The sequence below is a fragment of the Gymnoscopelus microlampas genome, assembly GCF_963454915.1.
Source record: "Gymnoscopelus microlampas genome assembly, chromosome: 12".
NCBI classification, from domain to species: Eukaryota; Metazoa; Chordata; class Actinopteri; order Myctophiformes; family Myctophidae; genus Gymnoscopelus; species Gymnoscopelus microlampas.
In genome coordinates, this window is record NC_139949.1 from 41555026 (window position 1) to 41573175 (window position 18150).

An 18150-nucleotide genomic window follows, 5' to 3' on the forward strand; every position below is an offset into this window, starting at 1 on the left:
AAATACTCAAGTAAAGTACAGATACCTAAAACATTTACTTAAGTACAGTACTTAAGTAAATGTACTTAGCTACTTTCCACCACTGTGTGTGTGTGTGTGTGTGTGTGTGTGCGTGTGTGTGCGTGTGTGTGTCTGCGTGCGTGCGTGTGTGCGTGTCTGTGTGTGTGTGTGTGTGTGTCTGCGTGCGTGTGTGTGCGTGTGTGTGTGTGTGTGCGCGCGCGTGCGTGCGTGTAGTTCTGTCAGCTAGAAAAAAAGAGATGGAAAGTGTCTACTTACATTTGCCATAACAAATCAAAACATACGATTAAAAGAACATTAACAAAAAATAGACTCTTGGAGTGATCATTTCCTTTAAACCCTAACGGCCCGGTCCCTGCCCTGTGCGAGACGAGGAGACGTCTTTCCACGGTGTCTTCTTTGTGTTTGTGTTTGTGGCCTGGCTATAACACGCAAACTTCCAGTACAACACGGAAATGGAGGAGACATCAAAGCAAAAAAAACGGAGGAAATAAAAAAGATGAAAACCATAAAAGACATCACACAGGAAAAAGAAAAAAAAAATGAAATAGGCATGCTATTGATCCTAATCTCTAGCCCTGGTAATAACATAAACAAGCAGAAGTAAAAAGGCAGTGATTTCTGCAACATTATTTAAAAACGCAAAAAAATATCGACAACAAAAAAATACCCATAAATCAATGACCGTGGCCATACTGTGTAACGAGGAGATAATGAGGAGACAAACTAAGGAATAGTGTTGGTAGAGCATCAGACTTAAAGGTCGTGCACAACGTTGAAGGCATTTTCCTGTAAAGTAACGATACAGTCCAGCCATGGCGACCTAAAGCGTCAACGCATGTTGCCTTCTGTTCCGGAAAGAAAAAAAAGCGACGTTTGATGAAACGTTCACAAATAAAACTAGAAAATGTGCTCCTCGGAGCACAGGTCTCCGCCAGTACTGTTCCTGATTAATCCTGTCTGACCTCACTTCAAAAGATATAAATGATCTTTTGAAGTGACACGCCTATTTATAGGTCTCTATTTCATCATGCGTCTCGCTAGCCAATCGAAGCACACCCTTTCAACATATTGTCACGTGTCACGTGAAGCTTGACCAATGTTAGCTTGGTGGACACACGGAAGGACGAGAACGAAAACATAGTCTCCTGGCGGAGACAAAAAGGAAAGTGAGATACAAGCATGTTTTTGTTTTCTGTGAGAATGGACAACCCAAAAAAAAAAAAAAAGAAAAGGAAGCAAAAAAAGAAAGAAACGGGTACCTAAATTAAAAGAAAAAGAAAAGTAACTAAGGCATGTGCACGAGGTTCGTTACATTTTTCCCTGTGTCTCTAAAGCCTGATTCATACTTCAGCGGACGGCCCACGTCGCAGCGACGAAAACAAGCATTTTCGGTCGATTTCTTTTTGCTGACGGCGTCGACGAAGTATAACTTTCACTCTTGTTTTGTTTTGAGAAGACACTGTAGAAAGAAGCCTATTGTTTTGCTTTCAGCTTCCCTGTCATTGTTGCCATTCGATTGGGATGGTGTGTGACGCTGCTTTAAGGTTGTTTATGTTACTGTGACACCTCCCTTACCCGCCTAAACCCCCCACCCCACCCGACCCCAACCCACCCCACATACACACACACACACTCCCATCCCATTCCAACCCACCACCCCATTCCCCCAGATAAAATCCTCGATCCCGTCCCTCCGGGGCCGCGCAGGAGAGAGGTGGGGGATTACGCTTTGCTCTCGTTGCCGTTTGTTTGAGGAGCCTCGTTGGGGACCGTCTTCACCTCCGCGTTGGCGTTGTTCACCTCGGTGGTGGCATTGTTCACCTCCGTCTCCGCTTTGGCTTTGTCGTCGTTCACAATCTTACCACTAGAGGGACGAACAGAGAGAGAGAGAGAGAGAGAGAGAGAGAGAGGGGGGGAGAGAGAGAGTCAAAAGAGGGAAAAGGAGGGCAATTCTGTTAATGACGGATCACAAGTCTCTCTCACAGCTAAAACTGTCTGTTCTAAGCTGCCTTTTGTCTGTTTAAAAAAAAAAAGGGGACGAAAGAGGGAATGAATGAAAAAGGGGGACAAAAAACATGCGAGAGGTTTTTTTTTTCCGAGGGAATTTTGTCTTTCCCTCCTGGAACGGAATGCATTTCACACATAATAGGATCTAGGCTCACTATCCTAGCCACACATCACATAAGAGCAACACGGATGTCACACCTAGTTTCCAGGGAACAATGAGCGATGGTGTGGAATGAGACAGGGCCGGTACAGTAAGGAGCACAATACATGACGGAATGAAAGCCTCAGACATAACCTAACATACACGAAAGCAAACGAGCACACAAGAGGATTACACGCTGTCTGTCTGGTGGCACAGAGCACAGCATTCAATGGGAAAAAGCCACTTCAGCGCCAAGAATATTCCCCCCTGTTTTCACCGTGCGAATCGCCATATAAAATGCATTTAGATGATGTTTTATGTTGTATGTGTGTGTGCTTGCCTACTTTTGGAAAGACACGCTCCAAGAAGGCACGCTTAATATTGTGCCAAAAAAAAAAAGAAAGAAAACATGCTGATGTGATTAAAATGGAATGTTTCTTCTGTAGTCTGCGAGCCTGCAGTGGTCTGACCGTTGCAAAAGACAATACTGCATCCTGCTGGTCCCTCGAAGACATTGATTCTCAACCGTTTTCATAAAAAAACAAAACATACCATTTCTATACCCCAATCTACACTGTAAAATCCTTAGTGTTAATTTAACCTTGAGAGTATACCATTTAGTTCCTAACTATCAAACATTTAACTGGGAACCCCCTGGAACCCCCTCAAGGACCCCTGGTGGTCCCCAGGCCCCACGTTGAGAACCACTACTCAAAACAGACAAAACCTAATAAATACTATATATGATTTATTTTTGGTGAGTATTTAAGTGAGTTTTGGACACTGACCAATCCTGCACCGTGATTGGCCAATAGTCTACAACGCAGTCTACAACCCTAACCCTTCCACAGTCAATGCAAATCTATACTTTTGCAAAGTCAGCCAATCACATTACAGCTAGTGTCATCACCACTAGCTGTAATGTGATTGGCTGACTTTGCAAAGTCAGGACTGTGATTGGCTAGCGAAACACATGACACGTGTGCAGCCCTATGAATAGCAGTATGGATTTAAAAAAAGATTTTTAATATACAGGGAGGGTGATATTGGTCATTGCGCGAAGTCCTACGGGCTGGGGCGGCACCTGTCAGCGGGGAATGTCGGGCGGGAGGAGTAGGACGAAGGCCCTTCGTCCTCCTGGTGGGGGCTCCTCACTGGCAGGTGAGTCAGTAGGATACAACAGCAGTGTGTGTGGGGAGGAATTAATTGGCATAACGACTACATTGGGGAGAAAAAGGGGGTAAAAATAACTGGCTAATCTAAATTTAGAAAAAAGTAAAAAAAAAATACAGTTGCCTACAACTGCTACAGATCTGTAGAGAGATAAACCAACCTGAATTGCATTCAAACATGCATACTGTACAGTAAACAGATTCTTCGCGTACAGCGTGATGATGATCATGGAAAACACTGAAAAAACTTTTTTTTACTGTCTTTGCCTATTGTATAAATGTATGTGTTTGATCCCATTTGTGTAAACTGCAAAGAAAGGCACGTTCAGACAAGACCTGTGGATATATAAGGTCAAAAGAAAAGGCGGTAGACTAAAAAAATACTCGAAGAAAAATAGTCTTGTCAAATTTGCCGTGCGTGCATACGTGCACAATGCGAAAGTGAATACATTTGCGTGAGCGCACGGAGCTTTGAAGTTTATTTCAGGTAGGCCGTGTCCTTTTGTTCATTTCTGTTCCCTCGGGAGTGGAACGGAACTACAGAACAACACGGGGGCCGCCGTTGAAGGGCAGAGTGGCACCGTTTTCACCCACGATGACAGAGCGCTTCTTCGCGAGGTGGCTATACGGCACGTACTCCCACAGCGCCAGGTGCTCGGAACAGACAACAAGCTGCCCGCGCCGCCGCCGCCAACGCCAAGCGAGGGGAAGGAAGATATGAAGAAGAAGGGGGAAAAAAAAAGTGCTGAGCAAACTAAGAAGAGAGGAGAGAGGAAGAAACAAAAAAGTGTCCTGTAAATATTTAACCCAGTAAGACCTGAGGACGCATCTGTGTGTCATTTTTTGATTTGAGCTAAAAAAAAGCATTATTTTACACTTTGGGCTATTCAAAAATAGCAGATATACAAGCTCATAGCGCGGCACTGAGTGCCGCGCTATGAGCTTGTAGATCTGCTATTTTTGAAAAATCATGAAAATGTGTGCAAATCGAATATATATATATATTTTTTATTAAGCGAACATTTTTAACTCAAATCTTTGCTTATGGGGTCCCTGGAAAAAAATGTTTTGAGATGGGGGTCCGCGGTCAAATATATAATTTTGGGGGTCCTTGACATGAAAAAGTTTGAAAACCACTGATATTATAGCAAAACATACGTTTTTTTCTTAGGATTCTTGTTAGGATTTAGAAGACATTTGTAGAAGCAAAGATTTGTGTAAAACATGTTTGCTTTAAAAATTGCTTTAACATTTTTGTAAAAAAAAAACATGATTTTTCAAAAAAAATAGCAGATCTACAAGCTCATAGCGCGGCACTCGGTGCCGCGCTATGAGCTTGTATATCTGCTATTTTTGAATAGCCCAAATAAATCTTAAAATGACACAGATGCGTCCTAGGTCTTAAAGGGTTAAACAGGGCCCAAACTGCAGCTCGTCTCCTGTGGAAATCTTTGTTTGCAGGCGCGTTTGGCAGGAGGCAGTGTTGTCAGAGAGGCGGCGCTCCCTAAGAAAGTGGGATGTGACTGACTGCGGGTACAGCAGAGCCAGCATGCAAATGAGCCGGATGACTGATATGTTTTTGTTTTTCTGCGGGCAAAAGTCTCAGCCCCCCCGACAGGCACCGTTTGACCCTATAAGAAACGCCAAGGACATGCTTGCTCAGAAACCGTCAGCATGGATTTTTTTTTTTTTTTTTTGTGAAAAACAAGGTGTCTGCAGCCTAAAAAAAAACATTACAGAGACTGGAAAGGTTGCAGGCTTAAATCCCCCAGAGCAACTGCAGCGTCAGCCTAGGTCGGGCAATCGTCGGCAAAAGTGCTCTTGCGCAAGGTAATTAACACACGGATGCGATGCGATGCGATGCGAGAGTGCGGTCTAGCCAACACCAACTCGGGACTCCTGGATCGCTGCCCTCCACACTCTCGTATCTAGCATCAGGGTCTCGAGCTCAACAGTGTTGTTAGCTAATTTAAGCTGTCGCGCCGCAGTGCATCTACTTCGTAGGTGGTGCGCTTCTTGCCTTTCCTGGCTTTGCCCTGGGATGGCTCCAAGGGGCCAGCCTGAGATTTTTTACATTGACGCCAATACGGAAGAGACAGTTCATATGAATGGCCTGTAGTTTCTCTGTTTTACTCAACTATATCGTCTCTGTCGGGTGGAGACCTGACCAAACTTTTCAGGATTTCAAAAAAATAGCTAAAGTAGCAGATCTACAAGCTCGAAACGTTGGCTGCTTCGCTCAACGTCCATCTCTCCACTGGTTCCAGAAAGAGACAATTGGACGCGATTGGAATCAGTATCAAAATACTTCTCTCCAATTTAAATCACCCGGTTGCCACCTTCATTTTATAGACCATGAGCTGACATCCAGCTATATCCAGTACAGTTCTTCTACTCTGCAGCGCAGCCCCGTTTCTCCCAGGCAGTGGTACTGGTGCTTCTGCAAGCCTGGTCTTATACAGTAGCTCCACTTCACACCTGTGGTACCGGGACCGCTAACGCACAGGTTCGACTGTTAAACACTCCTAGTCCTAGCCAGCAGCCTCTATAGCTCCAGCTTATTTTAGTACGGTCAGAATGATGGGTGACTCATCTCATTTACGAAACATAATGTCGGTCGATTTCATGTCCCCTAATAACTACTGTATCTGGCCGTCCTGTGTTAAAAGGTATCACCGGGAGAAAAAAAAGGTCTGTGTCCCATTAAAGGTAGGGTAAGTGATATTTTTTGGTTAAAACAAAAAGTATTTTGTTAAAAGGTTAAAATACTATATTCTGATAGTAATCATTGCTATAGAGTGTTTTTTCAGTAACAGGAGTCTCCCTGTCTCTCCAGCTCTTTAATAAACAGAAAATACATTTTTCGGTAGGTGTCAAAATCTCAACCAATCAGGAGAAAGTACCCATTTTTAAGCTTAATTTGTATAGTGTTCCAGTTCCAATTTTGTCTGCTCATTTCTTAGTGTCATCACTTCCAATTTCACTTGTTTAATCTGTATCCTGATTGAATTCGCTATCCTGATTGAATAAAATTGGAAATGAAACTGAAACTGAAACGAAAATGCATTTTCTGTTTTATAAAGAGCTGGAGAGACAAGGAGACTCTTAATACTGAACAAACACTCTATAGCAATGAGTACTATCAGAATATAGAGCTATTTAACAATTATTTTAACCAACGCAAATCACTTACCCTACCTTTAACAGTGGTTCTCTAAAGTTGGGTCTGGGGACCCCCAGGGGTCCTTGAGGGGGTTACAGTGGGTCCCACAGCTAAATTATTGATAGATGGAACGATACGGACCATTACAGATCTGTAATGGAACCAAATGGACCCTTAACACTCTCAGAGTTATGGGGTCGGTGGTCTAATGCATGCCAAACTGAGGGGTCCTTGACATTTAAAAAGAAAGTTTGAGAACCATTGTCCTATAGAGTGGACAACCGCCCACGCAAGTGAACAGTTCCCTTGCCTATACACTGCTGCACCCTTGGGATGGCTCCAGCAGCAGCAAACCCTCCGCCCCCGCAACGGATCCGAGATCTCAGCAGCAGAGAGAGAGAGGACATGTGATCCAGCTCCTAGCTCCCATCTTTCCTCGGGGTTCGTTTTCAAAACACGAGCAGTCCTCTCCTCGAGCCACAGTGGCCAAAGTTTCAGCACGATGACTGAGCTAAAAAAGAAAACTGTGACTATTTCCAACTCGGCTCCGAGGGGCACAGCTGTCCCCCATCCCGCCCGCCCCCCCCCCGCCCGCCGCTGACATGTGTCAACTCGATGTAGCACTGTGACGTGAAGCTTGACATCTCCTCACCCCCCCTCCCTGATTCATACGCATTGTGTCGTGCGCCCTAAAAATAGCCGATCTACAAGCTCACGATTTCGTCGCGCCGCGGACGCATCGTGACCTTGTAGATCGGCTATTTTCGGTGCGCGACACCGGCGGGCAACCGAGTATAACCCCGGTGGTGTCACTATACACGGGCAATATTGTTCCATAATCTCTAGCATGGACTTCATTGGATGGCCTTGTTTGCAGGGTTTAACCCATTAAGACCTGGAACTGTGTCATTTTTTGATTTGAGCTAAAAAGCATTATTTTACACTTTGGCTATTCAAAAATAGCAGATATACAAGCTCATAGCGCGGCACCGAGTGCCGCGCTACGAGCTTGTAGATCTGCTATTTTTGAAAAATCGTGAAAATGTGTGCAAATCTTCTGAATATATATATTTTTAAAGCGAACATTTTTAACTCAAATCTTTGCTTCTGGGGGGGGTCCCTGGAACAAAATATTTTGATGGGGGTCCGCGGCCAAATGCATATAATTTTGGGGGTTCTTGACATGAAAAAGATTGAGCACCACTGATATAGAAACATACGTTTTTTAGAAAACTGTTGGAATTTAGGAGACATGTAGAATCGGCTTCAGGTCTCAATGGGTTAAATAAAGAAAATCCAGCAAGTATATAAGTATCACTATAAGTATCATGCACCGTTGAGAAAAATCGAAAGTCGGTGAAAAGTGAGCGATTGTTGTGAAACATCAGTTATGAGATGATGTCGCAAAAATAGCCACTTTCAGACAAACATCAATAACTTTGGAACGGTGTCGATACCCCACTGTGTCATTGGTCATGTACTATGATGATGTGATGAGGTGTCAATATTCAGTGGTACAGCAGCAAAATTGGCCCGGGATACTGTTCTATCCTTGTTTCCCCCCCGAGAGAGAGGAGAAGAAGGTTGCTCAGAAATCTAATAAACCTGCGGGATGGCTGACAAGAGATTGCAAGTCTGGGGCCACTGAAGAAAAATCACTGCGGCGATCAGGAGGAAGGCTCGATACTGTCAGCCGTATGAAGACAAATGTCCCCGTGTGACAAGCCTGGTTTCATCAAGGTGATGACTGTCTGACACCGGCTCCGACTTAGCCCATTAAGACCTGGAACGCATCTGTGTCACTTTTTGATTTGAGCTAAAAAAGCATTATTTTACACTTTGGGCTATTCAAAAATAGCAGATATACAAGCTCATAGCGCGGCACCGAGTGCCGCGCTACAAGCTTGTAGATCTGCTATTTTTGAGAAATCGTGAAAATGTGGGCAAATCTTTGAATATATACATTCTTTCAAGGCAAACATTAACTCAAATCTTTGCTTCTGGGGGTCCCTGGAACAAAATATTTTGAGATGGGGGTCCGCGGCCAAATTGATATCATTTTGGGGGTCCTTGACATGAAAAAGATTGAGAAGCACTGATATAGAAACATACGTTTTTCAGAAAACTATTTAGGATTTAGAAGACATTTTGCAGAATCGGAACCTGAGGCCTTCATGGGTTAAGACCCCATTGATACTTCGCCGCAGCGGCGGTGTCGCGCGTCTACACTGTAGCAGACCTCACAGCGTGTTGCATTCTGTGACACGCTGTGGGCTTGTAGGTCTGCTTGTCTGATGCCATCCGTTAAAGGATGTGAAACACTGTTTTTTTCTTCAAAACTGGCCTGAAAAAACACAGGCGACCACAAGGGGAGGTAAAATGTAATTCCCCATCTCCTTTGTACATATATAGTGTTTGTATTTGTTGATGACATGTATTATTGTGTTAATATTTTATGCTACAGTATGTTGATGAACTGAATACATAGGACCACGATGGAAACAAGTCCCCAGAACTTTTTTTGTGTTATCCTTTTAGCCTTAATGTCTGACTGTACCACGTGCTGTTTACATTTATGACTAATAAAGTATTCAATAAATACAAAAAAAACAACAACAAAAGTGTGACAGAGCATAAATTAAGCTTTAGCCTCAACGCCCTATAATTAATCACTGGCGAATGATGGCCAGATTGGTTAATGAATGATTTGTAATAATAATAATCTAAATCTACAAAGTAACTAGTAACGAAAATGTTCCAATAATTGTAGTGGAGTAAAAAAAATAATTGCCTCTGAGGTGTAGTGGAGTAGAAGTTGGAAAGTAAAAGCTCAAAATGGTAAAATTAGTGAATTACAGTACTTGAGTGAATGTACTGTTACTTTCCACCACTGAAGAAGATAAGAGATGAGGCAAAGAGTTTTCTTTACAACATGATCATCAGGCAAACTGCACTGCACCTGGGTTTGCGTGCTTAGAGCAAGTGGAGACAAGGCGCAAATTTGGTTCTCAGGGAAGAAATCCAAACAATAACTTTACGTAATTGCTTCCCTACTGTTGACATGAAAGAGCCCCTTGGAATCTGGAGGAAGCCACCAGCGTTTGCAAGATTTCTAATTAACTACGGACCCGATAATTATCTTTTATAGTATTTTGTGCCAAAACCTTAATCACATAATACCATGCTTAAAGTGCTGTCAAAATAAAAATTTCAAGGCCCCCTTAAATTGTGATATTAAAAGTTGAGTAATCATGTTCTTTTTTTTTTTTTTTTAAATAAGTGAAACAAATAATATTTGTAATGTTAGATATCTAAATGAGAGGAAGGTAGCACATCCCAAAATAAATGCAAAAATTCAGAGTACTTACAATTAACAATGCACTTTTTAATATTCGGAAGGCATATACTTACACACAAATTTACAAAACGCCAACGCGCTTTGGCAAAAATGGAATTTGTTAGCATTTTGTGAACAATATGCATGCCAAATATTTAAATCTATTGTGATTTTTGCATTTATTCGTGGGATGTGCCATCATCCTCTCGTTATGGATATTACATAGTACTTGCTTTTTGGGCAGAGCAATCGATATGCTTCTTCACCTACTCTTCAATAATAATATATAATATTAAATATATCGTCTCTGTCGGGTGGAAACCTCATATGTCAAAAACTGTTACTTTTCAGCATTCAAATTCAAAAAGAGCAAAAATAGCAGATCAACAAGCTCAAACCGCGTCACTTCGCGCCGCGTTTCAAGCTTGTGGATCTGCTACTTTTGGATACTTTTGTGGAACACTGTCTGTAGTATGATCAAGTAGTACAAAAAAAACACAAAAAGAATTTGGAGACACGAGGCTCCTGCCCGACAGCAACAACATGTACTGTAATATAATATTGTTGGGGCAGAAACCTTGTATCTCCATTATGTACATCTTTGTGTGTTTTTTCTTAAATGAATGCCCCATTTCATCGTACAAGAGTACCGCGCAAAAGTATCAAAAATAGCCGGTCTCCAAGCTACCAACGCATAGCTTTGTGATACGTCATGAGCTTGTTATTTTTTAAACGTTTTGGAAGTGATAGAAATTGGTTCTGTCTGTGTGTTTTTTTTATATTTAACCAAAGTTGTGACTAAATCACAACTACGTTGGATCCACTGGAGCACAGCGTTCCATTTCCTGACAAGTAACACTTTGGACATGTAGCATTCCACCTGACAGCGATGATATATAACAAAATAATGAAATACTTTCATCCAAAAAGCCCTTCTTTGTCAGCCACGACGATGCATCTCCATTATGTGACTTAAGCAGCGGTGAAAGAGATTCCATGCTGAAAGTGGTTGACATTAGTGAAATAGGAAGAGAGTGGCGTATGGAAAGATGGAGACCACCAGGTTTAGGAGGAGAGGGTGTCCTCCCCCGTCTTACGTGGCCTAAAAGGGGAAAAGACTGCAGTGGGTGGTGAAGTGGAGGTGGAGGTTCGAAAGACAAACACACAAACCAGTAACATCCCAATGTTCACGCTAGCATAATCACTTGGCATGCCCCCGAATAGGCTCTATGCACAGCAGCCTCATTGGAAAGAAATTGGGCCCCTTCCTTACTTCCTTGGTGTTACCAATGATACTAATGAAGGCTCTGTGCCATTTCGTGTAGCACAGTGGTTCTCAAGCAATTACATTTCAAGGACCCCCATAACTCTTAGAGTTAGACACCCTTAAGGGGACATTTAGAACAGTGGTTCTTAAACTTTTTCATGTCAAGGACCCCCAAATTGACACTTATTAGCCCACGCCCACGGACCAACATTTGAAAAGATAAGCCAGGGACCCCCATAAGAGAAGATTTTTACGGCTCTAGCAGTGATTCTCAACCATTTTAATTTCAAGGACCCCCAGTTTGACATGCATTAGGCTGCGGACCCCATTTAATGGCATCTCTATCTCTGGGACCCCAATTTATATTGTAAAATCAATGTTAATTTAACTCTGAGAGTGTACAAATGGAACCAAATGGACCCGTTAGGGTCCATTTGGTTTCATTTGTACGCTTTCAGAGTTACAGACCCATAAGGGTCCATTTGGTTCCTATCCATCATTTAGCTGGGGACCCCCTGGAACCCCCTCAAGTACCCCTGGGGGTCCCCGGACCCCACTTTGAGAACCAAGGATTTAGAACCCCCCTCAACGAACAATGAGGGTCCCTGGACCACACTGTTAGAGACCCACTGGTGTAACAGAGTGTTTCCAGTGAGCCAACATGCACAACATCAGCACCCTGACTCTGTTTGACCATGAATGAAACAGAGCCTTCATTAGTATCTTCGGTAACACCTGTGAAGGAAGTAAAGAGGCCCAATTTCTCTCCTAAAATGGCGGCTCTGCATAGAGCCTATTCATGGCATATCCTTCCAAAGCGGTACATGCAAATAGCGGTGGCGATTGGAATGCCACCAGAGTGGAACACACAGGTTTTGAAGTGGCGGGCGATATGAGTGTTCATACTCGTCTTGAGCTGCTGTGGCGGCGTCTTTGCCCGGGGGAACGACAGCGTCCTGGGCCGCGGGGTCGTCTATTTGTAAGTCCTTAGTACTCTCATGGCTGCTGCCGGGGCTTGTGATTGGGTCTGAGGCGGAGGGGGGTGCGGTATCGGAGGACAAGGGGGCGGCGGCTTTAGGGGTCTCGCTCAGGTCAACCAGGGGCCCCACTGCGGCGTTAGCTGCAGCTTTGGGCGCACTGGGGGCGGGGCAAGTTTGGGGGGAGGAGGAGGTCTCGTGGGGGCCGGCCGCTGTCTCTGAGGCCTGAGGAGGAGGAGCGTGGTGGTGGGTGGTGGGCGAGGCCGCGCTGGCGGTCAGCGCCGTGCTCTCGCTAGCCGGGCTGCTCTGCGCCGTGCTAAAGCTCTCAGAGACCGAGTTAGTGGCCGTGGAGGGGAGCAGGTTCAACACCGGGGAGGTGGTGTCGGGAGGACCCGCTGGCCTGTTAGGTGAGGGAGGTGGGGGGAGGTGGGGGGGGGGGGTAAAAGAATAGAGACACAGAGGAGAGAAAGGTCCAGGGAAAGCATAAGGAAAGTGAGGGAGAAGAAAGAAAAGGGACGGACAGAGAGAAATAGAGGGGCAGAGAGGGGGGAGTGAAGCCCAAGGCATATAAACACAGAGTGAGTGCTGTCAGTGTGCAGTCAGTGACAAAGTAAAAAAACCTACAGAACCGAAGAAAAAATGTTAAGAAGAACCAAAGTCTTTGTTGGAGTGAAGTGTACACATGCAAAAAGGATTTAACCCATTAAGACCTGAGGTGATTCTTAAAACTGTTTTCTAAATCCTAAGTTCTTTGAAAAAAAATGAATTTCCCCCCCAATAGCAGATCTACAAGCTCATAGCGCGGCACTCGGTGCCGCGCTACGAGCTTGTATATCTGCTATTTTCTAATCTAAAGTGACACAGATGCCTTCCAGGTCTTAATGGGTTGAAAAAGGAAAAACAAAACATTGGTACTGTAGGTGTTAAGAGGTTTTAGGCATTAGCCGGAACTTGATTAAACATCATTATGTCACTGTAGTGACTTTAAAAGACACGTTTAAGCCAGTTTGTGGAAGTTAGTGATATACGCACGCGGCTGGCACGTTACACTGTATGACTACGAATCAACCTGGGTGCTAAAAGAGAGGCCTTTAGTTCATTTAAAGGATTGCGGCTGTGTCCCAAACGCCAGAGTTTGTGTCCTCTTACTAGAACGCTATAGAGTGCAGTGAGCAGAATTGCGTAAGTGGCGTATCTTATTATGTTACGAGGCGAGGTTTCAGCATGTCTTGATCACGGTCACGTGCTATTCTCAATATCTTTGGAAGACTGCCCCAAAACGACACATTCTGATCTGTTTTCCTGGCCACGCTTGTTTAGAATTCTATTTCCAAATCGTCACTCTAACACCAGCATTTGGGACGCAGCACTAAAAGATTGGTATGGATTCGAGGGGGCTAAAAACAAACACCACCGTCGCACACTTTACATACCAATACACTGCACATCATGCATTGCAGAGATGGGGGTCCAGACTATAGCTCTAGTTTGGGAGAGGTTACTGTACTGTACGTGGTCCGCTGCTGGTGCAGCAGCGTGGGGGTTTACTTACTCTGGCTCTGTCAAAGGAGTCGTCTCATTGGGCTCAGTGGGTGCGCCTCCCTCCTGGCTGGGGGTGTGTTCCTCCTCTGTCCTGACCTCCACGATAGGCTCCTTGGACTCGTCCTTACTGCTGGGAGAAGCCAACACGAGATAAGCAGGTTAGGAGGCTAGGAGAGAGAGAGTAGCTGAGAGCAGAGTCCTAATAAACATGTACCCGCTTTGATTAAATGATGCATCCCTCACGCATGTACACATTTGAACATTCATAGAATCTGAGTTTTTTTTGTTGTTGTTTAGTTTATTGAGTAGAAAAAAATCACACCCAGTGTGAAGTGGGCGGTGTGGTCATCACAGTGATGGAAGCTCACTTAAAAAAAATATGTTTTTTTTTAAGTTAAGTTTTTTAATGTTTTTTTTTAAGTTTTTAAGTAAAAAAATATATATTTTTTTCTAAGTCTGAAATGACAGAAGCTTTCCCGGTTTTAATGGGTTTAGACTGTAGAATGTTTAGACAACTGACTCACGGTACACTTGACATTTGACCATTGCAAATGATAACATGGTACTAGTTTATTTATTATTATGGCCAAAGCTGTGAAAAGATCATTGATGCCAGTATGTTCCTTTAGCTCAGTTTCAGAAAAACTGAGCTGTACAATATCTTAGAAATGACATAATGTTCCCTTAGATCCCTTAGATCCATCTATAGATTCTGTTTTCAGAATAGCAAAAAAACATTCTTATTAATAATGCATTTGCTGTTTATTTAGTGTTGTAACTTTACACACAGAAAAATGAGGACAACACAGGGCCACACACACCAAAGCCTTCCTACGCTGTAACTAACGCTAACTCACGTGAAAGCCGCCTTGCCCTCCTCCACGTCCTTGCCCTTGGCGCCCGGGCCGGCTTTGCCGCAGAAGTTGACGGCGATGCACATGAGGAGGCCGCACTTGTTGAGGAAGTAGCAGGTGACGTCCACGCCCACCAGCAACAGGAGGAAGACCACGATGAGGATGCCCACGATGGCGCCGGTGCTCAGGCCTGAGCCGCCGCTCGCCGCGTCTGCGCGCCAAGGACAGAGGAGAAGAAGAAGAAGAAGCGAGAAAAAGAGGGCGACGAGGCAAAGAACAAGGGAGGGGGAAGCAAACAGGAGAAAGGAGGGGATCGGACATGGAAGACGGAGAGGGAAAAATAGACAGATGATGAGAAAAAAAAGAAAGAAAGATGTCAAAGAGGAAGTTAGGAAGAGGGCGAGACACGGAACGGATGCTGATTCAAGCTGTTATTATGCTACCTCGGTTGTTCGACCCTCATAGGCTCAAGTGTGTTTTGCGGCGTTCAAAGGGAATTTCAAATGAATTCACGGCATACTATGCTATGAACAGGAATCACCGAGGATGATGCTTATTTCAGCCGTTACTTATTTCAACGGTGGCTTAACGTTTAGTCTTGACATCTTCCATTTCACACACTTGAGGCCCTTCTACTGCACCTTGCACACAGATGCATTAGTTGCACGAATGAACGGAACAGACACACACATCTAAATCAATATATGCAGTCAAATTGCATGAATCAGTCATCTTGGGAACTATATTAGGCACAATAACGAGGTTGTAGGATCATGCACAACAATCTACTGTAGGAAAACATAATGGTAACACTTTCTTTGTAAGGGGGGGGGGGTACATATAGCATGTATATACAGGGCAGGCTCATGGCATGTCTTGACTGAAAACACTTGACCACTTTCACCCTGGCTTCCCTATTGGGCATGGTGTTAAACAGGAAAGAATGTTAAAAAACTGTCACCATTCAAAAATTGTGAAAATAGCAGATCAATGCTTATTTATTAGTTATTTTCACTGTGTGACACCATCGATCATACAATGAAGTACAACAGGGTTTAAGTGGTTAACTGTTAACAGAGAAAGCAATCGCTGTCAATAACTTTACCTTCATAAATTGCCAAATGTTTCTGAAGTGTATTTAAATGACTTTCGAAGAGAACATTATGCAGCAACATGCAACAAACAAACACATTTTGTATTCAGGTAACACAGAAATCTAACTCTGTATAATGAAGGTTGCACTGCTGTTTGCACAATATTATTATTTGCAACAAATCATGTCATGAGCCTTTCACGAAATCACAGCTGGTAGAAATCTTGCAGACTCCCATCCTCATTTATGATCCTAAAGTGCATCTTTAACTTTGAAATGACCCGTGTCCTTCTGCTGTTGTTGAAGCAGAGGCTCGTGGTTTAGAATTTTGATAATTTACCATAGTTTACCGTTGAGTACCGTAGTTATAATGTTCATACCAAAGACTAGAATCTGGGGAATCTGCACTACCACGGCTAAAGCTAATACTTAAAGCTAACAATAAAAACAGCCCTTTTCCCTTATGAACGTCTCACAAAAAGTGTTACCAAAGTTTTACTGCCTTCGTCCATCTTTAGGACTTTTCTCTTCAGACGGCTTTTTCTCTTCAGATGTTTTACGGTATAAAATGTGTTATTAAAAAGCTGTCAAGCTGTCAAGAATTGAATGGTCAGTTAGTCATGGCATTTATCTATAAACTATCATGAGTCATGTAGCCATCAAATGTATCATTTCATCTCACGGACAGAATGCAAAATGCATGTTATTATCTGTCAAACATTTCACACAAATCAATGCACATTCAGAATGCAGACAGGACGGAGCCTAAGGATTTTGGTCAAAGAACCAAACAATAAGACTGCAATTTAAGTAAGGACTTGTACTGTGAGGACAATACGTTTGCGTAAGACCTGGATGAAAAATACTAGCCATGGGCTTGCGACATCATTGCCATCATTTCCATCGCTGCACGCGACATGTAGGGGCATTTCATTTCAGCAGCAAATCATATCAGCTGCAAATGCAGTACTGTGGCGTTTTATGGGGGAAAATCCACTCCGAAACATGAATTCACACGTTCTGACGTCGTTGAGCAGCTCAGTCTATTTTTGTGAACGAGAACAATTTGCTGTCAAAACGTTGTTAACAGATCCGATTTATACTTAGTTGGCGTGCGCCGAAAATAGCAGAGCCTATAAGTGTGCTCAAAGCTTGTAGATCTGCTATTTTCAACGCGCAAACCAAGTATAAATCGGGCTTAAAGCTTCCTTGATGATGTCAGCGTCATCATTATCAAGTGCCAAGACATATCAGTGTCAACGCTGAAAGTGTACGGGAAACCAATCTTCTAGACACACATTGTTTTAACAGGGATATGACTGTGCATAATCGGCTTTGCAACTGTCAGCACGTCATTGAAATAACAAATCGTCTCCGTCGGGTGGAATCCTCATATGTCCAAAACTGTTACTTTTCAGGATTCAAATTCAAAAACGGCAAATGTAGCAGATCTACAAGCTCAAACCGAGTCGCCTGGCAACGCGTTTCGAGCTTGTGGATCTGCTACTTTTGATGCTTTTGTGTGATGCCGCAGTGTGATCAAGTAGGGCGCTAGTTTACGGAAAAACACAAAAAGTAAAAATATGGAGATGAGAGGTTTCTGCCCGACAGCGATGAAACATTGAATTAATTACGTGTCGAGTCTAGAATGTGTGAGTCTCCAATTCCTTGTCAGTGGCAAAGCACCTTGTCTCATTGGTGACAATCCCAGAATATGGAATTGGAAATTCAAGCCGTTTCTCATTCATGTAAGTAACTGTGGCATTATTGAACGGTCTAGGCGTTCTAATATACACAAATTCTGTTTCAGACTGGATTTTCACTTTGAAGTTGACAAAAACACAAGCTACTTACCAGGAACCATAATTTATGTTCTGCAATGAATCAAGCACAAATAAGTACAACGCTTACTGATCCACCACAGTGGCTGAGCATGGGCCCAGACAATGTTAATACGAAGCAAACACACACATCATTAGAGGACAGAATCACACTGACCACACAATTAATAAACACACATTGGCATTGAATCAAAGCACACAATTAATGATTACACATCGCATCAAATAACACAATTAATAGCCACACATTGCAAAAAAAACACAACTACTAACCGCACATTGCAAAAAACACAATTAATAACCGCACATTGAAAAAAACACAATTAATAACCGCACATTGCAAAAATATTCTAACAATTATTAACCACACATTGCATGTGTGGTTCACACGATTAATAACCACTCATCAGGCATTGCAACAAATCACACAATTAATTACCATGCGTTGCATCAATATTACACAACAGACAATGTTTGAGTGCTTGTTGTTATTGGATCAGAGTTGTTATTATGAGATATTGTTAGTTATTTTCAGACAAACACAACATGTACATCATTTTAGCGTTTGACGTGATATTTCTCTGTTTCTCAACCATTGGTCCACGGACCACTAGTGGTCTATGGTGTAATTGCAGGTGGTGGGAGTAAAATGTTTAAATATATATATATATATACTTTCTTAAATGTATTGAAAAATATGTTTAAAAATATAAATTAAAAACAGTTTTGAACAA

The 18150-nt window shown here is 43.0% G+C and overlaps 1 protein-coding gene across 2 annotated transcripts in view; it reads right to left on the reverse strand.

The window, feature by feature from the left end:
• Positions 1 to 1726: 1726 nt before the first annotated feature.
• Positions 1727 to 18150, reverse strand: part of ncam1a (neural cell adhesion molecule 1a) — a 442425-nt gene continuing 426001 nt past the window's right edge. Inside the window, exons 16-18 of one of the 2 annotated variants that reach the window (XM_084073294.1) lie at positions 14486 to 14693; positions 13639 to 13755; positions 1727 to 1885 (exon numbers count right to left, since the gene is read on the reverse strand). In XM_084073294.1, the coding sequence (XP_083929420.1) occupies positions 1744 to 1885; positions 13639 to 13755; positions 14486 to 14693 (467 nt within the window). In that variant the 3' untranslated portion in view covers positions 1727 to 1743. Of the gene's footprint in view, positions 1886 to 13638; positions 13759 to 14485; positions 14694 to 18150 lie in introns of both variants that reach the window. The other variant, XM_084073293.1, reaches the window with a different exon arrangement.